Source organism: Ictalurus furcatus, chromosome 5 (genome assembly GCF_023375685.1).
Source record: "Ictalurus furcatus strain D&B chromosome 5, Billie_1.0, whole genome shotgun sequence".
NCBI lineage: Eukaryota > Metazoa > Chordata > Actinopteri > Siluriformes > Ictaluridae > Ictalurus > Ictalurus furcatus.
The window spans coordinates 33,512,466-33,535,428 of NC_071259.1; the positions used below are offsets into that span (position 1 = coordinate 33,512,466).

Here is a 22,963-nt window from a genome sequence, read left to right on the forward strand (position 1 = left end):
TTTACACTAACAAGTTTAGAGTAGAATTTGTTAACTAGACTGTTTATAGCAAAAGGTTTACAGGAGAAAAGTTTACAGTAAAAAAAGTTTACACTAGAAAGGTTTACAGTAGAGATTTTTACAGAAAAGTTTACAGCAAAAGGTTTACATGAGAAAAGTTTACAGTAAAAAAAAGTCTACACTAGAAATGTTTAAGTTAAAGTTTTACATTAGAAAGATTTACAGTAAAAAGTTGAGTAGAAATTGTTACACTAGAAATGTTTACAGCAAAAGGTTTACAATTAAAAAAAAGTCCTCAGCGGAGCGACGTCCTCGGCAGAGCAAGGAGGCTGAGCGGTGTCCTCGGCGGCGCAGGGAAGCGGAGCGACATCCTCGGCGGAGCAGGGAGGCGGAGCGGTGTCCTCGGCGGAGCAGCGAGGCGGAGTGGCGTCCTTGGCTGTATAGGGATGCTGAGCGGCGTCCTCAGTCACGCAGAGAGGCTAAGTGTCGTTCTTCACTCTGCTGGCTGAACTCGGTTGGCTGTGTCACCAGACTCAGGTGTACGCAGAGCTTGGTTGGCTGTGTCATCAGTCTCAAGCCTGAGCATAACTTGGTTGGTCATGACGTCTGCTTCAAGCATGAGGAGAACTTGGTTGACTGTGTCAGCAGACTCGGCGTGAGCTGAATTTGGTTGGCCATGCCAGCAGACTCGGGTGTAAACATGTTTTGAGAGGCCGTCTCTTCGACCCCAGACTGGAACTTGGCGCGGGCGGTCACCTTGTCGACCCCAGACTAAAAGTTGGCGCGGGAGGTCGTCTCGTCGACCACGGACTGGAAGTTGGTGCGGGAGGTCGTCTCGTCGACCCCGGACTGGAACTTGGCGCGGGAGGTCGTCTCGTCGACCCCGGACTGGAACTTGGCGTGGGAGATCGCCTCATTAACCCCTAGCTGGAACTTGGCATGGGAGGTTGCCTCGCCGACCCCTAGCTGGAACTTGGTGCGGGAGGTCACCTCGTTGACCCCTAGCTGGAACTTGGTGCGGGAGGTCACCTCGTCGACCCCGGACTGGAACTTGGCACGGGAGGTCGCCTCATCGACCCCGGACTGGAACTTGGTGGTGAAGGTCGCCTCGTCGACCCCGGACTGGAACTTGGTGCGGGAGGTCACCTCGTCGACCCCTAGCTGGAACTTGGCATGGGAGGTCACCTCGTCGACCGCTAGCTGGAACTTGGCACGGCAGGTCGCCTCGTCGACCCCTAGCTGGAACTTGGCACGGGAGATCACCTCGCCAACCCCTAGCTGGAACTTGCCGTGGGAGGCCGTCTCTTCGACCTTGGACATGAACATATCTTGGGAGGCCGTCTCTTCAACCTCGGACAGGAACGTATCTTGGGAGGCCGTCTCTTCGATCTCAGACAGGATTGTGTCTTGGGAGGCCGTCTCTTCAACCTCAGACAGGAACGTGGCTTGGGAGGTCACCTCGTCGACCTTGGACAGGAACTTGCCTTTATGCTGGAGCTCTGGAGATGAGACAACCTCATGGGTTTCATGATGGAGCTCTGGGGAGGAGGTTGCCATGTTGACCTCCGACGGGAGTTCAGCAGGTGAGACCACCTTGTGGGTCTCAGGCTGGAGCTCTGGAGATGAGGTCACCATGTTGACCTCTGGCAGGAGCTCTGTGGGTGAGACCACCTCGTGGGTCTCAGGTTGGAGCTCTGGAGATGAGGTCGCCACTTTGACCTATGGCAGGGACTGGACTCCCAAACGCCTTTATCAATAGTTCCCACAAACTGAGTTACATTGTGAAGTCCCTTGGATTCTGTACGGGCCAGACGCTCCGCCCACTGGTGGGCTTGGCCAACCAGCCGGTAGAGTATGAACCCCAGCCACTGCCTCTGGTCAGGCTTGGGGTGCACCAGGCTCCATCCATCCATCCATCTTCTACCGTTTACTCCTTTTCAGGGTCATGGGGAACCTGGAGCCTATCCCAGGGAGCATCGGGCACAAGGCAGGGTACACTCTGGACGGGGTGCCAGTCCATCGCAGGGCACAATCACATACACACTCACACACCCATTCATCAAAAAATGTAATTGGCAGTCGAAAAGACAATACTCAGGGTAGCCGAAAAATCCATCGTATGGCTCTGGGGGATCTATGGAACCCATTGAGGAAGCTTGTTAGAGTTGTGTCTTGGTAGGGTGTTCCTTACTACCTTGGCATGATGTCTCCTTCGCTTTTCTGCTGCTTCCAAGTATAGTATCATGTAATGGAGGCTGAGACGGAAGCAAGTGCACATATGGCAGTTTAATGAAACAACAACAAGTCCAAGGGATCAGGCAGAAATCAATAAACAAAGACAGGCAGAGGTCAGGCAAACAGTCCAAACAAGGCAAGGCAAAAAGGCAAGGTCAAAAACAAGAACAAGGTCAAAACCAGAATCAACAAGCATGGTATCAAGGCTTGGTAACAACAGAGACAGAAGGCAACTAAGCGTATACTTCACAAAGAGTGAATGCATAGAAAGTCCTTTCAAACAGTGGTTGTGATTGTGCTGTGAATTGGATGCAGGTGTGCGTGATTCTAACGAAGGCGAGTGTTCTGGGAATTGCAGTCCATGGCATCCATATTTGTAGGCCGCAGTGCAGGATGGGAAATGTAGTCACTGGTTTGCTGTGATATGACACAAACAAAATAAATCAAAATTAGTACTTTGTTGCTCCTCCTCAGGCTTTTATGACGGCCTGGATTCTTTGAGGGATGGACTTCACTAAAGAAAAACAATATTCTCCATTAAGCTGCTTCCAACGTTCCCGAATAGCGGTTAACAGATCAGCTTTGCAGGATGGAGTTGGTTGTCCTTGTATGTTAAATACGTTGGTAGGATGAGGGTTAAAACCCAAAGGAGAGTAGCAAGCAATAAACCAGAGAGCAAGTGGAGAATTACCCACGGGTCTATATGCTACAATGTGTACATTTGTTTTTTATGTGAATCTTTGTTTCTTAAATTACTTTTGTGGTAAGTATAAGTTTGTGTAACTAATCTATCAGAAAATACTAAACCTGGAGACTGAATGTGGTAGATGTGTTAGAATTGTGGACATTTTATGCATGTGTAGCTACCTGTGTGTATGATTTATGTGTAATCCTTCTGTCAAGAAATGAACAACCTGAGGTTTGTGAAATAATTGAAATATTTATTGGCTACATTGCCTGCACAAGGACATGTCTTTGCAACTGTAAGTGACTAGTCAACTTAATCCTTCACATGGTATTCATAAGGTGCCATAAGTTTCTGCTACTCTATGGATCATGCTGAAGTTTGAACAAAATGGTTTGACTTAATATCCGCAGCAGTAGTGTACAAGTCATTTCTTCCTCATTTGTTTATTAACTTTTATTGTATGCCTAAATGCAATAAAAGTTTTTTGCCAGAGTCAGATGCTCCTAAACAAATTATGATAAAGTATGAGTTTGTAACTTATCAACAAAGACTGTACTATCATTTCTAATATAATGCATTTAATGTAGAAAATCTTTTCACTGAAATATTTGAGGGGTTTTTTTTTTACACTAGTTTACACTAAATGTCTAATATTCTGTTCTGTTGGAAATATGCCTTAACTGTTCAATTAATTTGGAACCTTTAAAAATAACTCGTCTGCTTCTATACCTTTATAGCGTTATAGTGCTTATAGTGTATATGACTGCTCAGTGTCATAAACCCATACGAGGAAATAAAAAGTAATCATTTTGACTCCAGATCAGGAGTGGGTAAAGACAGACTGGTTATCTGATCTATATTATATATATACGTACTTTAGATAATGCCTATCTGAGGACCATGTTGGAATGTTCCCAAGTCAAAGTACTGTAGAACTCCTAAGCATTAGATCACCACAATTACTCCTGTATACTCTTTCCATGCCATCGTGCTCTTTACCTGACAAAGACATTCACAAAACATATTTGACAGTTGGGGTCTAATTCTAAAATCACCAGATACCAAATGTACAAAAGTTTTGTCTTGCTGCCACCACAAAATAAAAATGTTTAAACCTTAAGTAATGTAGTCACGGAGGGTGTGTACATTTTTCACACTACAATAAGGGCGGGGATCCTTATAGACTGTGGAACAGAAATGTACTCAGTATGTCTCCACCAATTTATCTCACAGCCATTTTTCTTTTTTACCAATGTACACACCCTCCGTGACTACATTACTTAAGGTTTAAACATTTTTATTTAGCTCCATTGTAGTCAGTTTGCACTTTGAGCAGAATTAGCAGCCTTTGGACTGTGGATAGTTCTATGAGAGATAAAAGTAATAGACGCAGAGTGTTTCTTTTTTGTCTATATTGCTCATTACATGCAGTGCTTTTATGTCTATAAAACCTGCAGAGATGTTAGGTATGATATTTGTATTGTAAATTACACTGGATTTTAGTTGCTATTGTTATACAACTTACAGTTAGTCATTTTTCCTGGTTTAAAAGGCTGTATTCTACTGGAGAAAATCTAATTGGAGCAACGTAATTTTAAAATGATTGTCAACTTAAAAACTTGTGTTCATAATTATGGTAATTAAGTACTTAACACTTAAATTACTTTTAAATAATGTGTAAAAACTAGGTGGAAAAACTTAATTTTTATGAGTAATCCACTTAAAAACTTGTGTTTATTATTAATTAAGTGTTAATTGAAAATACATTTGCTTGTAGAGGAAAAGGTAATTTCTCTAACTCAGTGTAGTTCGTTGGTTGAAATTAATTTCATTAAAAGTTCTCATGGGTTTTTTTTTTTTTTTGAGCCTAAAAATTAGTTTTTATAGTGTGTGTGTACGTACGTGTGGAATGCACATGAATGTACTGATCTATGTGAAAGACCGTGTGTGTGTGTGTGTGTGTGTGTGTGTGTCTGTGTGTTGGAACGCAACAGATTACAACAAACCTAACACATGTAACATCTTTAACGACAACTGCTAAGATAATGACGGTCAGATAACGCTCAGTTGGTAATGACCGTTAACGACTCCTGCCAAGACCTGTCATAAATAAGGTTGCAATACATACAAACCACTCCTCTATCTATTGGATCATTTGTAATTCAATTCAATTTTATTTGTATAGCAGTTTTTACAATAGACATTGTCTCAAAGCAGCTTTACAGAAATATCAACACAGTGTACAGATATTAAAGGTGTGAATTTATCCCAACTGAGCAAGCCACTGAGTGGCGACGGTGGCAAGGAAAAACTCCCTAAGATGTTTTAAGAGGAAGAAACCTTGAGAGGAACCCGACTCAGAAGGGAACCCATCCTCATCTGGGTAACAACAGATAGTGTGAAAAAGTTCATTATGGATTTATATGAAGTCTGTATGAAGTCTGTATGGCCTTCGTGTGGGGCTCGGCGAAAGGAGAGAGGGAGAAAAAAGATTATTATGACTGCGAAGTAGTAGAACAGAATCTAGTCAAGGTAGGCTTGAGTAAACAAATACGTTTTAAGCCTAGACTTAAACACTGAGACTGTGTCTGAGTCCCGAACACTAATTGGAAGACTGTTCCATAACTGTGGGGCTCTATAAGAGAAAGCTCTTCCCCCTGCTGTAGCCTTCACTATTCGAGGTACCGTCAAATAGCCTGCATCTTTTGATCTAAGTAGGCGTGGCGGATCATATAAAACCAAAAGGTCGCTTAGATATTGTGGCGCGAGACCATTTAGTGCTTTATAGGTTAATAATAGTATTTTATAATCAATGTGAGATTTCACTGGGAGCCAGTGCAGTACTGATAATATTGGTGTGATATGGTCGTATCTTCTAGTTCTAGTTAGGACTCTAGCAGCTGCATTCTGGACTAACTGGAGCTTATTTATATTCCTACTGGAACATCCAGACAGTAAGGCATTACAGTAATCTAATCTAGAGGTGACGAAAGCATGAACTAATATTTCTGCATCATGTAGTGACAATATGTTTCTTATCTTAGAAATATTTCTGAGATGAAAGAAGACTATCCTAGTAATATTATCTACATGAGCATCAAATGATAGACTGGAGTCAATCATCACTCCGAGGTCTTTAACTGCTGTACATGATGAAACAGAAAGAACATCTAGAGTTACTGTGAGATCAGAAAGATTACTTCTAGCTACACGTGGGCCTAATAAAAGTATTTCTGTTTTATCAGAATTAAGTAGAAGGAAATTAGTTAACATCCAACGTCTAATGTCCTTTACACAATCCTCAGCTTTACTAAGCTTCTGTCTGTCCTCTGGCTTCGCTGAAACATACAGCTGTGTATCATCAGCATAACAGTGGAAGATAATTCCATGTTTACGAATAATTTGACCTAGAGGGAGCATATATAAAGTAAAGAGCAGTGGGCCTAAAACAGAACCCTGTGGAACTCCAAAAGTAACTTCAGTACGCATGGAGAAATCACCATTTACATCTACGAACTGATAACGATCGGTCAGATAAGACCTGAGCCAGGAGAGGACTGTTCCCTTAATGCCAACAACATTTTCTAATCTATCAAGGAGAATAGTGTGATCTATAGTATCAAAAGCTGCACTAAGGTCGAGTAACACAAGCAGAGAGACACAACCCTGATCGTAGGTCAGTAGAAGGTCATTTCCTACTTTAACCAGCGCTGTCTCTGTGCTATGATGAGGTCTAAATCCTGACTGATACATTTCATGAATGTTATTCCTATCTAAGTACGAGCATAACTGCTTTGCTACAACCTTTTCTAAAATCTTAGAGATGAAGGGGAGATTTGATATTGGTCTATAGCTGGACAGTTGAGAGGGGTCAAGGTCAGGTTTTTTAATCAGGGGTTTAATAACTGCTAATTTAAGTGATTTAGGTACATAGCCAGTGCTTAGGGAAGAATTGATTATATTTAGAAGTGGTTCAATTACTCCTGGACAAATCTGTTTAAACAAACATGTAGGTACGGGATCTAGTATGCAAGTTGATGAATTGGCTGAAGAGATTAATGTAGCTAGTTCGGTCTCTTTAAGCGGAGCAAAATACTCTAAACATTGATCTGATATTGCTACATTGTCATGTAATGGGTTTGTTACAGTACTGTCCGGTTTTAATTTATTGGCCTGTATTTCACGTCTAATATTTTCAACCTTATCAATGAAAAATGTCATGAAATCTTCACTGCTATGTAATGATTGTGTTTCTCTCTGTAGTGGTTTTATTCCTAGTTAATTTTGCTACCGTGTTGAAAAGGAATCTAGAATTGTTTTTGTTATCTCCTATTAAGGTGGAGAGATAGATTTTTCTAGCATCGCCAAGAGATTTCCTATATTTCAGTAGGCTCTCCTTCCATGCTGTTTGAAATATCACCTGTTTGGTTTGATGCCATTTACGTTCTAATTGTCGAGTTGTCTGTTTTAAGGTTCGCGTTTGATCGTTATACCAGGGTGCTAATTTTTTTTCTCTAATTATTTTTCTTTTGAGTGGAGCCACTCTATCTGGCGTGTAGCGGAGTGTTGACTCCAAGCTTTCAGTCGCCTGATCGAGTTCTATGGGATCTGACGGTGATCCAAATCTAATTGATTTGTACACTTCTGAGTTCATGATACCAACAATAAACACAAGTTCACCAATGCCACTGTAGGAAAAACAACCCCAGGCAGTTCAGTGCTTTATCGTACCCTCAGTGTAGTTTGGCTGGGATTCTTCTCCTGGCTTTCTCTACACAAACACTCGACTATCAGATCCATGCAAGTGCAGTTTGGATTCATCTGAAATAAGACAGTTCTCCACAAGCTATGCACATTCTGTTGGAAATTTCACTCATGGTTTCTTATTCTTGAGAATGATGAATGTTTCGGTCACATTACTCTCCCTCTGTGCCCATGTTCATTCTGACCCCTAGACGTAGAAAGGGGGACGTAACAGGAGCGAACATTCCAGTGCACTGGAAGATTTTTTGATTGAGACAGCCCTTAAAATGGCCGACTCCTTGATCAGTGCCCTGACTGCTGAACTAGGGAGCTGATTGAGTCGCACCCTTGCTTCGGTCATGAATGAATCAGCTGTTTTGAACGAATCGGTTGAATGAATGATTCATTGACTCACTTATTAAGGCAGTGACTTACCTCCACCTACTGGTGGTCTTACTTTTATATATAAAACTTTCGTTTTGGTTTTGCCCCCAGCATTTCATACTTCTATAGGCTAAGTTTTATATTTAAAACATAAATCTCATAACATTATTTATGCAGTTGTAATTGCAGTGTAGATGCATTCATGCCACATCTGAGCTGCATTAAACACTTCAGATGCAGTTCCTGTGGCACCTCTGCAGTGCAAATATACTGATTTCATTAGATTAGTAACAACCCTATGGTGTCTTATTATTCTAAATACATTTATTGATTAAATTTAAGAATTTGACATAAAAGATGACAGTTTTAATAAGATTTAAAAAAAAAAAAAAAAAAAGCCCTTATAAAGGTAAAAAGAATTCTAGAAATCTGTTGAGTATTAAACATCTGCATGAGTGTATGGGTATTAAAGTAAATAAATAAATACATAAATAAATAATTAGGTATGTAATTAAAAGATGTTCTACAGTATGTATCTATATTTTGCATGACTATTTAGTGGATGCCTTAGTTCAATATTAGCACAAAAAAAAAGTTTAACTTTTGATTTAGCCTCACAAAAGCACATCAACTTTTACTTAAATGGCTATAACTCTTGAACGGAATGAGATATTTCACCAACTTGGGGCACATTCTGTATGTTTGGGCTCAATCTGAGGACAGATCTAAAATTACTGACTGTGACCAGTTGGTGGCACTCTAACAGAACACAACATGAAATTGGCACTAAATGTGGAATCAATGGCCCAACAGACTCGATAAATAAATCTTGTAAGAATTGTCCTTCTCCAAGGTCCAATCATCGTACATGAGGAGAATTGTGATTCTTGAAAAGCAGGGTCGCCATTGGTCAATCAATGTTCAGCAGCTATTAGACAAGCTTTTAGACAAGCTTTTTTTATTAGACAAGGCCAAGATTTCTTAAAATGATCTTCTTTTTTCTTTGATTTTGCTGCTTATAGGATTGCACAATATTAAGTAATATCTTTTAACATCTTTAAGGGCCCTAAACGGGTTGAACCCCGATAATATTTATTTATTTATTCGTTATTTTTTATTTATTATTGCAGTAATAAAAAACAAAAAACCATGTGAACAAGTAGGCTTATTGATATTTCTCTCTCTCTCTCTCTCTCTCTATCTCCAATAACTGCATTTCAGTGGCTCGAGCCTCCACTGCTAGCTCTAAAATGACAATTTGGAATTAGCAACAGAGGCTGGAGATGGGATGTGTAATAAATTATATCCACACACAAGAGTGTTTTAAGAACAAAAACCCAATAAATATCTTGAAATAAAAGATCTGAACAATGTCGTGAGGTGGTAACTGGGGTATAAGCGGAATAATTGACTCCGGTCCGTTGAATTATTAGACAATAAAGCAGACCCGAGGTGTAACGTCCTCACTTCGCCTCACATTACCACCCCGGGGTGTGTGTTATAATAATAATAATCCAACGGACCGTAGTAAATGATTCCTTCCTCAGTGTGGATCCAGCATGTGTTGTATTTCCAGTTGTGAATTGTGGGTTGTTGTTTGCTTATGTTATATATTGCTTTTTAACCCTGTTTTTGATCTCAGGCCAGATATGAAAGTTTTCAGACTTAAAAGAGCTCCAGCTCCGTCCTCCTGTGTGTTAGATCTGGGTCAAAGGTACTAATGATGGTTCATTATAAATATTAAAAATAATGTGAATAATTATGGAGATTATGAGAAGATCTCATACTAATAATAAAACACATCATGAAGAGGGTAGAGGGGAAAAAATCATAACATAACATTAAAACTACTGACAGGTGAAGTGAGTAACATTGATTATCTCTTTACTATGGCACCTGTTAAAGGGGGGAGTATATATTTATTAGTCAGCAGGTGAACAGTCAGTTCTCGGAGTTCACGTGTTGGAAGCAGGAAAAATGGGCAAGTGTAAGGATCTGAGCGACTTTGACAAGGGCCAAATTTTGATGTCTAGGTGACTGGGTCAGAGCATATCCAAAACATCAGGTGGTGTGGGGTGTTCTCAGTGTGCAGGGTTTAGTACCTACCAAAAGTGGTCCAAGGAAGGAGAACTGGTGAACTAGTGACAGGGTCATGGGCTCCCAAGGATCATTGATGCGTGTGAGGAGAGATGTGTAGTCCGTCTGGTCCGATCCCACAGAAGAGCTACTGTATGACAAACTGCTGAAGAAGTTCATTCTGGATCTGATAGAAAGGAGTCAGAACACACAGAGCATTACAGCTTTCTGCGTATGGAGCTGTGTAGCTGCAGAGCGGTCAGAGCGCCCATGCTGACCCCCTGTACACCTCCGAAATCTCCTTCAATGGGAACGTGAGCATCAGAACTGGACCATGGAGCAATGGAAGAAGGTGGCCTGGTCTGATGAATCAGGTTTTCTTTTGCATCATGTGGAGGCCGGGTGCGTGTGCGTCGCTTACCTGGGGAAGAGATGGCACCAGGATGCACTATGGGAAGAAGGCGAGCCAGCAGAGGCAGTGTGATGCTCTGAACAATGTTCTGCTAGGAAACCTTGGGTCCTCGCATTCATGTGGATGTTACTTTGATACGTACCACCAACCTAAACATTGCTGAAGACCAAGTTCATGGAACCGGTACTCCCTAATGTCAGTGGTCTCTTTCACCAGGATAATGTGCCCTGACACACTGCAAACATTGTTCAGGAATGGTTTGAGGAACATGACAGAGTTCAAGGTGTTGACTCATCCTCCAAATTTCCCAGGACAATTCGTTGGACAAACATGTCCGATCCATGGAGGCTCCATCTGACAATTTACAGGGCTTAAAGGATCTGCTGGTAACGTCTTGGTGCCAGATACCACAGCACATCATCAGAGGTCTTGTGGAGTCCATACATTGACGGGACAGAGCTGTTTTGCTGTGGTGGCACAATATTACGCAGTTATTTTTAATGTTACCGCTGATCTGTGAAAAAAATATATTTTTCTGTATTTATTGATTCATTTATTAGAGGTCTGAGAGTGATATGTTAGCAATGCTTCTAAAGGTCACTTGTGATGTAAACAATAAAAGGAGAATAGAAAGCAGTAGGTGTGGTGAAGGTTCTGTGGCAAGTTAAAGGGTGTGGCTCCACATTTCTGGGCGAGGTAATTATCTCTGAGTTTGTATCAGTGTTTGGACTGGTCGTTTCACTCTCAGAGCCATGATGGTGATCTTTCGATACACACGAAAGCTGTACCCTTGACAGTACCTCCTCAACAACAAGGAAACCTTAGAACAGATTAAGAACACTTAATTATTTAATAAAGAATTGAAGAATCTCATACACTACACTCTTGATTGTTCTTTAGCTGTCCCTCTGAAGGGAAAATCTTAAAAGTTCTATGTAAAACCCTGCATAAATGTTCTGCTATCAGATGGGATTCCATGTAGAACCCTTTTAGGAGACTAAGGACACTTAATTATTCAATGAAGAAGTGCAGTACCTCCTACACTATATATATATATATATATATATATATATATATATATATATATATATATATATATATATATAAAATTTAATATAAATTTAGGAGACTAAAATCACTTGAAGACATGCAGAATCGACAACACTACATTCATAAGGGTTCTTCGCTTGTTCCTCTGGAGGAACCCTTAAAAGATGTCAAGCTCAATATTAGGAAAAGTTTTTGAGTTGAGTTCTGAGCATCACTGTCAGATAAAAGCGAACGTAGATGTGGATCAACTCCAGATGTCCTTCTTGACGAGGTTAACGAGGTCAACCAGGACAATCAAGTTAATCCGACACTCTGACATTAATGTCCTGTTGAGTTGTTGGGTTGTCATGGTGACTGTGTGAAAAATCGCACACGTTTCACACGTGATTGTGTGTATGTAAACCATTTGTGATCATATGTGAAAAAGGATTATTCGCGTGAGAAAATCACGTGTTAAGATTAACATGAAAAATCGTGCGTGAAAAATAAAAACACATTTGTTAAAGCCTGGTGGTTTATTTCTATTTATTCATTCATGCATATTCATTTCTGTTTATCTTTATTGACTGTTTATTAATTAGTTTATATTAATCACCTGTCTTGCTTTGACCGCATTAAAACTTTGAGACAACATTTTCCAGTTTTCATAAACTACCGTCATTGTCTCTTTCTTTCAAACAAACACACACACACACACACACACACACACACACACACACACACACACACAGAAACACACACACACACACACACACGTGCGCACACACACACACACACACGCACACACACACACACACACGCACACACACACACACACACACACACACAGAAACACACACACACACACACACACGTGCGCACACACACAGAAACACACACACACACACACGTGCGCACACACACTGACGTGCAGTAGGGAGTGAACTGGTAAAGAATTAAGAAATAAAGAGATGGGAAGGTCAGGTCGTTAAATTGTAATTAACTTTTGTTTGTATCTAGCCACGCCCACCCAATTACAATATTTGAAATACTGATTACCAGTTAAAGCTTGCTATGAGCTGGTCTCACTGCTCAGTCTCTCTCTCACACACACTCACACACACTCTCAGGACTTACTACGACAAAATGGACCAGCTACTTCAATTCAGCACACACTTTTCAGCAGTGTTTAAGCACTTCGAAAATATCCGGTAAATCTCAATTTTGTTGTTGTTGTTGTTGTTTTAAACCGTTTATGCATTTCCTCTGTAGTCGTGTTACCAAGTAAAGATGAAGAAGATCAAGATTGTTTTTTTCTGTCTCTCTCAGGTGTCCTCAGGTGAACATGGAGAACGTCAGCTGGCTGTACAGTAAGTAGACAAATTCTTCTGATTTTTTACTTTTTTTCAAGTTCCTGCGACTAAAAACAAAAAAGGTTATTTAAATACTCACACTGCCATCTCTAAAGGATTGCATCAGCTATAAAGTATTTATCATTATAATCCTGTGGTACGAGAACGAATGTGGTGTAGCGTTGGTTATATCCAAATTTACACTTTAAACAATAAAAGTTTGAAGTTCAGGGTACTGTTTCTGTTTATCATGTGGAGCCGATGTGGGAGCTTCTCATTATGAAGAAGTCTGATAAATGATTCCTACAAAAGTCTCAAGGAATCTATGATCTTTTATTTCCCACATTTAATTAATGCATTAATTTGACATCATAACTCAGAACACGCGCCTGCTCATGAACGGACTCTGCGTTTATCGTAAAAAATAAATACCCATCATGTTTGAGTGATGAGACAAGCTATAATATAAACCATAACGTTAGCAAGCTTTATAATTCTTTCCTCTGCAATTAAAATTAAAATACAGTGATAAAAGTTTAATAAACATCCCCTAAAGGCACATGAGCATATTAGCTAAATCTAACACATGCCAGATGCTAACGCCCAACACAGCATGTTAGCAATGTGGCTAGGATAATTTCATGGCATTTAGCATAGCAATGAATGTCACACATCCCTGTAGTGATCAGTGTTAAATTTGAACACTGATTGTTAATGTATTCAGGAATCTCGACTGATTTTTCCAACAACAGCTCGATTGATTCACGTTTGTAATTGTTGCTTGTGTTGTTTTAAGGAACCTGGGGCAGGAGACGAGCTCTGGAGTCCATGGCTCTGCTCATTATGAACTCTCTGTGTTTTCTTCTGATCCTGTATATCATCACGCCAGAAAAATGCGACAAAATCACATCACAGAAGATGGTTCGTGAGGCCCAGCCTCTGGAGATGATGACTCCTACGTGCGAACAAAATGTGTCATTCGCTAACATTGAGGAATTTTCTACGTTTCCAATTATTGTCCAAGACTTCCTGTATTACCGCCACTGCAGGTATTTCCCAATGTTGCTCACCGTTCCTAACAAGTGCACCATTCCAAAGGGGTCAGGAGAACCCTTTTTTCTGCTGGCCATCAAAAGTTCACCGGAGAACTACGAACGGCGGGCAGTCTTGCGCAAAACGTGGGCGGCAGAGAGACTACAGAACGGGATATGGATCCGCACCGTGTTCCTGACCGGCACCACCGGGACAGGCTTCAAGAAACAGAGGGTAAACAAACTCCTGGAGCTGGAGAACACAAGGTACCAGGACATCCTGCAGTGGGACTTTGCGGATTCCTTCTACAACCTCACGCTCAAGCAGGTCCTGTTCCTGGACTGGATGCAGAACTGGTGTCCCACTGCAGATTTCCTCTTTAATGGAGATGATGACATTTTCGCCAACACGGACAACATGGTGGATTTTCTCAAAGGGCAAAGAGATAACGATGGAAGCAAACACCTGTACATCGGCCAGCTGCTCCTGGACAGCACACCTATTCGGGACAACACCAGTAAATATTTCATCCCGGAACTGATCGAGAAAGCCGAAGTGTATGCTCCATACTGCAGTGGAGGCGGCTACCTGTACTCCCGCTTCACTGCCAGGACCATTCTCCAAATGTCCCAGTCCATCACCCTGATGCCCATTGACGACGTTTACATGGGCATGTGTCTGCAACGAGCCGGACTCCAACCCATGGATCACCAGGGAGTCTGGGCCGACGGCCTCATTATTCCTTCTGACAAACTGGACATTTATGATCCTTGCCATTACCGTGAGATTATCCTCGGCCACAAATTCTTACCTCATCAGATTTTCCTTCTGTGGAATGAAATACATCGGAAAGATTTGAACTGCGCAAAGAAAGAAGTTAATCTGTAACACTTTATTTATTGTACATTTTGATATGCTGAGAGAGTTTCTTCTGAGCAGCACCGGTTGTTCAGGTTTGTGCATCACTGAAATAATATGAAGAGCTGGAATCTTTAAATGGTAATATACAGCATGAAGAATTTCACTTGTCCTGATTTCCTTTTGTTTCCTCGCTGTACGTTGTCGGGTAACTGCCCCCTCGGACTGTATAACTTTGTATTATTATACCGTCTTAACGGAACGATTAAAGGTTATGTAATATTTACGTTTACTGCAGCTGTGGGGAAAAGTTTTGTAAAGGATTATTAACCTAACGTGATCTTCATCTGAGTTATAATAATAAATAAATACTTATTTATTTGCCAGAAAGAAGCATTAGTCTTATTTAACAAACAACACATTCAACATTTTGAGTATTTTGAGTTAAGGAGAATAAAGTCACTGTAGCCAGGTGATAAACGACTGTCTGGATTCTGGATCCGTCTCGATGAATAAATCAGATCAAATATAGCTGTCACGCAATTCAAAAAGATGCATACAGTGGAATAAATACTGTGTAATGCCTGCAGGACCTGGGCTGAAGGAACAGAGCAACGTGTTTGTTTGTTTCTTTGTTTGTTGATGCAACTAATCAAGGGCTTCATTAGTTGCACCAGGTGTGCTTGAGCTGGAACACATGAAACACCTGAACTGGTTAGGGGTAAAAAAAAAAAATACATGAAATACATGGACGGGGAAGAAAAAGGAAGCTGTCAACGGCTGCAACCAAACTTCTGAGAAGGCAGGGTGTAAAAAACCTTCACGTGACTGCAAAATATCTGCAGCAAGACTTGGTGGCAACAGGCACTGAGGTTTCAGTGAGTACATTAAGGCATGTATTAAACACGGAAGGTTTCCATGGAACTTTTCAGCACGATGGATCAGCGGTATTCAATTCAATTTAATTTGTAAAGCTCTTTTAACAAGGGACATTGTCTCAAAGCGGCTTTACAGAAACATATAAACCCAGGATACAGATTTTAAGTGTGTGAGTTTATCCCTATTGAGCGAGCCGGTGGCGACGGTGGTGAGGAAAAACTCCCTAAGATGATATGAGGAAGAAACCTTGAGAGGAACCAGACTCAGAAGGGAACCTGTCCTCATCTGGGTAACAACGGATAGTGTGAAAGTAAAAGAAAGTTCATTATGATTTTTATATGAAGTCCATTTGTTGAACTAGTCCACTGTTTACTAAAGGAGACTTGAGTGCAAAATTGTATGTGGTAATTGCTGTCCTACGGCCATAGCAGAAACCGTAGTCCCGGCAACCATAGCGAGAAGGTCCATGTGGACTTAAGGTCCAAAACCATTTCATGGTATTTTAAGCGGCCCCATCCTCAGCAATCTCCAGGCTGCATCGCTTGGAGTCATCTGCAGTGGCAGACTGTAGCCTCCAGTTGATGAAAGCTCCATCCAGTGGTAGGACATCAGGTGGAGTGGGAGAGGGAGGTAAAGAGAGGGAGAGATTATTAGGTATGCTTACTATCCTGTAATGAAGACTGTGTACTCTGCGTAAAAGAAAGTCTATTCATGGTAGGCTTGAGTAAACAAATATGTTTTCAGTCTAGATTTAAACACTGAGACTGTGTCTGAGTCCTGTACAGTAATTGGAAGACTGTTCCATAACTGTGGGGCTTTGTAAGAGAAAGCTCTTCCCCCTGCTGTAGCCTTCACTATTCCAAGTACCAACAAACAGCCTGCACCTTTTGATCTAAGTAGGCGTGGAGGATCATAAAAGACCAAAATTTCACTCAGGTACTGTGGCACAAGACCATTCAGTGATTTACAGGTCAGTAGTAGTATTTTATAATCAATTTGAAATTTTACTGGGAACCAATGCAGTGTTGATAAGATCGGGGTGATGTGGCCATATCTTCTGATTCTACCTTGAGGTAGCATATATAAAGAAAAAAGCAGTGGGCCTCAAACAGAACCTTGTGGAACACCAAACTTTTCCTCCGTTTACATCTACGAACTGATAACGATCGGTCTAATAAGACCTGAGCCAGGAGAGGACCGTTCCCTTAATGCCAACAACATTTTCTAGTCTATCAAGGAGAATAGTATGATCAATGTGTGGCAGGATAAGTGATTGAACTACCCTATTGACCCTGCTCGGGGTATGACTTCGGCAGACCAATGAGGTGGGAGCTACCCTATTATTTACGGACCCCTATTTTGGTAGGCGCATATGTGTCTTGGTGATTCAGAGTTCCTAGCTCCCTGGCATTTCCGTTTCAGTTCCCATTTCCATTCAGGTACGTTGAGGCTCGGCTCACGGTGTAATCAGGTGAATATCTCAAAGCTAATAGGTTTATATATGGTTTTAGAGCGGAGCTGGTGGCGCATGCATTGAGGCAAGTTGGCGGCGGAGATTACAGTGGAAATCACGTTCAGTGATCGCAACATTAGCCGGTGGCTGAATGATATGTATATGTATATTGAGCCGCAGTACCTGTGAGTAATCGTACAACATTGCACCTGGTGTTTGTTCAACCCAATGGTAAGTACACCTCTCCATTTTTCACATTGGGACTTGGTACATTTAGTTTGACACTCCGATCTTTGTATTAAGGTAAGAGTGGGGAGGTGAGCATCTAAATCTTCTCCATGACAAATCCTTAGCCAAAGATGCTGCATGTGATGCTGCTGCTGTTTTGTTTTGCTTTACTGTTTTGCTTTACAGTTTTGCTTGTCCACATTCGGCCTTTTTGAATGGAATCGCATGCCGTTTGGGCCCTGCAATGCCCCAAGCACCATCCAGCGGTTGATGGCAAGTTTCAGGATCAGTACTGTCAGTCCTTGCTTTTGTACCTGAATGACATAGTGGTGTTTTCCTCTTCCGTGACCCAACATCTCGTGCGGTTAGAGGTGGTTTTGAGTTGGCTGGAGCAAGTGGGTTTGAAGGCTAAACTAGCTAAATGTATGTTTTTCCAGCAGGAGGTAAGTTATCTGGGACATGGCATTTCTGCCACCAGGGTGTCTACAGATCCGAGCAAGATAGAGGCTGTGGCGCAATGGCCGTGCCCTACAGGGGTGGCAGAACTCCGCTCATTCTTGGGGTTTGCCAGTTACTATCGACGGTTTGTATAGGGTTTTGCTAAGTTGGCGGCCCCTCTGTACCGGCTGGTGGCCGAATTTGCCAGTCATAAGCCTAGGGCTCAGGCAGAGTTAGGTTTTGCTGCGGCATTGACGGAGCAGTGTCAGGTGAGTTTTGAAGGGTTGAAGAGTAGGCTCACCTCTGCCCCCGTATTGACTAATGCTGACTTCTCCCTTCCTTTTATCTTGGAGGTAGATGCTAGTCATTGGGGGTTGGGAGCAGTTCTATCTCAGGAACGGGGGGGAAGGTGCGGCCTATAGCCTATGCTAGCCATAGTCTTAGGCCCACTGAGCGCAATATGTTAAACTACAGCTCCATGAAGTTGGAATTCTTGCCGCTCAAGTGGGCCATGACTGAGAAGTTTAGGGAATACCTGCTAGGGCAGAGGAGTGTTGTCTTCACTGATAACAAGCCCCTCAGCCACCTGACTACTGCCAAGCTCGGGGCCACGGATCAGTGATGGGCTGCACTATTGGCCGTATTTGATTTTGGGCTGAGGTACCGCGCAGGAAGAAGCAACCGTAATGCAGATGCTCTCTACCGGCAGGGTCCTTCAAACCAGGGTGAGTTAGAAGAGTTACTGCCTGTCACAGTGTTCCCCACCAGTGTAAGGCAGGCTGGGAAGACAGGGGTGCTTTCTCAAGCAGTAGTTACTGTGCTGCCCAGTCTAGCTGTGGCTATGCAGTCCTTGCAGGAAGAGGATCCTGTTATTGGTGAAGCCCTAATGTTTTGGAGGCATGGGGTGCCTCCTAGTGCAGAGGAGCGCCGGTAGCTTCCCAAGGCTGTTGTGAATTTGTTATGCCAATTGGGCCATTTCTATTACATCACCGGGTGTTTTGCTCTGATGGGGGCGAAGAGGGACTTCAGCTGGTGCTGTTGGTTGCATGGAGAAGTTTTAATGCAGTTACACCATAAGCATGGGCACCAAGGAGTTGAACGCACCACTGAGTTGGTGCGGCAGCATTGTTATTGGCCGGGCCTGACATCTGATGTGGCACAATGGTGTCGAGACTGTGACCGGTGCCAGGCAGCCAAAGACACGCAGCCTTTTCCTAGTAGCTTCATGGGCCATCTACTGGCCTCTCAGCCAAATGAAATATTGGCACTAGATTTCACTGTATTGGAGCCGACTTGTTCAGGGTTGGGGAATGTGCTGGTTATGATGGACGTCTTCACCAAGTACACCTTGGCGGTGCATACATGGGACCACCAGTTGGAAACAGTGGCCCAAGTTTTGGTGGTGGAATGGTTTTATAAGTTCAGCATTCCTGGTCTTATCCATTCAGACCAGGGCCATAACTTTGAGTCCTTCCTGGAACGGCAGCGTTGTGCCCTGTATAAGGTTGAAAAGTATTGCACTACCCCTTACCATCCAGTGGGTAATGGTCAGAGCGAGCATTTTAATAGGACTCTGCATAACCTCCTATGTGCCCTACCTGTGTCCCAGAAGGTTGATTGGTCCTTATGTCTCCCACAGCTGCTGTTCTGCTACAATACCACCCTTCATCAGGCGACTGGTGAATCTGCATATTTTCTAAGGTTCGGGCAGGAGCCACGACTTACGGTGGACTTCCTTTTGGGTCAAGTCCAGGAGGTAGGGGTTGGTAGTGCGCACGAGTGGATGAGGGAACATCAGGCTAGGCTACAGGTAGCTTTTGAGGGGGCATGACTGGAATGGAGCTCTTTTTCTTCTTTTCCTCTCTCTCTGTTTCTGCTTCCTCGTTCCATACCTCTTTGTATGATTAATGCATTTTAGATTATACAACATACTTAAACAGCATACATGGTAATTAATAAGCAAGCATTTGTACAACAAAATTATTCATTCAATCTTTCCTTGTGCCCATATGGTGACCTTAGGGAATATCCATGGTCATGTTCAATTATTTCAATATTCTTGTACGAATCCCTCATTGGCCTCGAGTTCTTCAGTTAGCAGTTGCAGAGACTGCAATACAAGGGCCATCACAGTCACCTGACTTGAACCCCCTAGAGAATCTCTGGTGGGATTTGAAGAAGTGTGCTGTTGTAGGAAAATAATCAACTTTGGGGTGGTAACAGTTTTAATAATCACTGGTTCTGAGAACCGGTATAAATATTGAGATGTACATATTAATAGTCTGATAATTTAAATTATCTATCAAATAAAAACTTTAGCATTATTAGCTGCTCTGATTGTTACAACGTCCTGCTATCAACTAACACGTTTAGTGCTGTACGGGGTTTAATATACTTATTATTATTATTATTATTATTATTATTATTATTATTATTATTATTCTTTCTATTGTGAGCTCAAATTAAACAGCCGTTAATTCATTAAACCCATTTAATCTAAATGCTAAATTCTACACACTGTGTTAATGCATCCCGCAATAAAAAATTCTGCCTCTCGTAATTACTGCTCAGTAATGATAGGTGTTGCTTTACACACCTTCTAAACTAATAAATCATTGGTGTGTCAAACACAGTGCTGTAGCATATACAGTGTACAATACATCTGAAATCTTGGGAATGTGAACTTTTTCACATCAGTGGCACAAGAAACATCTTAACCACTAATTACACACATTACGGCATCCTAGATAAACACATCGTGCTCCACATTCTGATTCCCGATTTAATGCACTGCTCATGACAAGCATGTATGCAAAACTCTAAAGACAATTCAGAACACCCACTAACCTACTTTTACACTACCCTCCTTCCAAAAACAAAAACAACCCAAGCTGCTGAAATGCTGTGTGTAGAGCGGAGTGTGTTCCTCATGTCAATCTGATGAAACAACACACCGATGAAGTTCAGTGGAGAACTCATCAACTGTGTTCTACCACATGTCCTCACAAGCCTGGCTACCACGCTTTTAAACGCTATACTCCTTATTTCTCTCATTAATATTTACAAATGATCTGAATTATGCTTTACTGGAAATGGGTTTGTGCTGTACTGGTGGAAAAAACCCTTCGTATACCAGGAATTTGACTCAGTTGATGAGCTCTTGTTGAGCTGATAGACTTTAAACATTTAGGTCTATCATACGAAAGCTACTACACAGGGAGGGTGAAGGTTAACACGTGTTCACTCAGAAACATGTTAATTCAAACTGCTGCACATGCTGCATCTCAGGGTGGTATAACACACTCAGGGGAAATCGCTATCTGCCCTCTTCCACATACACGACCTTACAGATGCACATGATTGGCTAGTGTCTCTGTGACTGACAGATGAGAGTGTGAGAGAGTGAGAGAGACAGAGGGAGAGAGAGAGAGAGAGAGAGAGAGAGAGAGAGAGAGAGAGAGAGAGAGAGAGAGTTCCCCTCGTACTCATTGAGCATGATGCCCAATTTTGCTTTCTTGGCTCTACTGCTTCTCCTTATTTTTTCATTAATTCAGCAATCAGACAACACGGGAATAAAATCCCACAGTCAAAGACTTCTATTTGTTTCTGGTAGTAATTGCTTCATTGCGATTGGTGAACTTTGACCTGTGAATTTGTGAACCACGGACCCATTTTTTAAAACTGTTCTTCTTGCTTAAGCCCTATTCGGATGGGATTAGTTTTATATGGGGAGGTGGGGTAATGTAATAATTACCCGAGCTTCTCTGTGATTTTAATCGTGTGCGAACCGGTCATGTCATTTCTTTTTCCAGACTTTTTCCGGACTGTGCGTTCCAGTGCAGGTGAAAATTACAGTGTCTTTTACCTTCTATAAAAACTGTAAATATAACCCCAGGTTAAACTAATCCCATGCGAATTGACCTTTAGTGCACATCTGTAAAGAAAGCTAGCTAGTTAATGTTAGCCCTGCATTCTTCATCGTGTCGCAGCATAGTGCAAATCGATATTATCACATGGTCATTTAGTCTAGAAGCTACCAAAAACAGCGTGGCTCTGAGTAAAGGGAATAAAGAAAATGTTAATAATGCATTTCTGTGTGGACAGACAGGTCATTTAATAATCATTTAAAAAATAGCAAAGGGTCGTATATGCTGTGTTACCATTTAGGTTTTTTAAATTTAATTATTAAATATGATTTGTTTTAATTTGCGAAATTTGGCCTGTGAATTCACAGAAGCTGTGTATATTTAGAACATGAGGTTCACACTTCAGTGGAGTGCTTACTGAGTTACTCAACTCTAATCTTCCGCTCTTCAACAACTGTGTGTCCAGAGATAATTACAGCTCATTCCACGCTGCTAGATTGACGCTCTTGAGCCGGGGTGAAGCTCTACGGTGGAAAAGGGCCCGGCTCTCGTTAATGAGGCTAATTACATGATTAGCTTTCAGACATTTGTAGGGCAGGAATTCAAATCTTAAATTACTGCGTAATGATTGTATTAACAGGTGGTGAAACAGATCCACCCAAACACACTGTGCTAATGTATTATTTATTGCAGGGGTTTGAAATTTGCTGCAATATTACAAAAACCACACTGAGCTCCAAAATCAGTTATTATTGTCCAAATAGAGATTATTTTCTCTTATGTTCAATTAAATTTTTATTTGTACAGTATAAGAGCTTTTAACAACAGACAATCTGAGTAAGCAAGCAAAATGTTTATGTTATGCAGATTGTTTGGTCACCTCCAGGGTTGGTGGTTCGAACCCCGGGTCCCAGAGTTCGCATGTTCTTCTCATGCTTCAGGGGTCTCCTCCGGGTAATCCGGTTTCCTCCCGCAGTCCAAAGACATGTGTTGTAGGCTGATTGACATTTCCAAATTTTCTGGAGTGTGTGTGTGTGATTGTGCCCTGTGATAGATTGGCACTCTGTCAGGGTGTCCTCTGCCCTGTGCCCTGAGTCCCCTGGGATATGCTCCAGGCTCCCGTGACCCTGTATAGTACAAGCACTACAGAAAATTGTTCATACTAAAAGTTTACCTGAATCTTTCCCCGGTCATCTGGCACAACCACCCCATTCTCCAGAACCTCCAACACCAGCAGAAACCACACTATTCCACTTACCGGCATCTTGTCCTCCTCATCTGGCATTCCTT

At 41.9% G+C, this 22,963-nt stretch overlaps 1 protein-coding gene across 1 annotated transcript; it reads left to right on the forward strand.

The window, feature by feature from the left end:
• Positions 1-12,328: 12,328 nt before the first annotated feature.
• On the forward strand, positions 12,329-15,177 carry LOC128607260 (N-acetyllactosaminide beta-1,3-N-acetylglucosaminyltransferase 3-like). The gene is made up of 3 exons (XM_053623933.1): positions 12,329-12,778; positions 12,897-12,937; positions 13,716-15,177. The coding sequence occupies exons 1-3, from the start codon at positions 12,642-12,644 to the stop codon at positions 14,837-14,839; spliced, it is 1,302 nt and encodes a 433-aa protein (XP_053479908.1). The 5' UTR covers positions 12,329-12,641; the 3' UTR covers positions 14,840-15,177.
• Positions 15,178-22,963: the final 7,786 nt, after the last annotated feature.

Bases quoted from the DNA above. Each gene is read 5' to 3' on its own strand.
- LOC128607260 (XM_053623933.1), top strand. From the start codon at position 12,642: ATGAGCTGGTCTCACTGCTCAGTCTCTCTCTCACACACACTCACACAC. The intron at 12,779-12,896 runs GTAAATCTCAAT...TGTCTCTCTCAG, and splicing joins AAGCACTTCGAAAATATCCG to GTGTCCTCAGGTGAACATGG. The intron at 12,938-13,715 runs GTAAGTAGACAA...TGTTGTTTTAAG, and splicing joins GAACGTCAGCTGGCTGTACA to GAACCTGGGGCAGGAGACGA.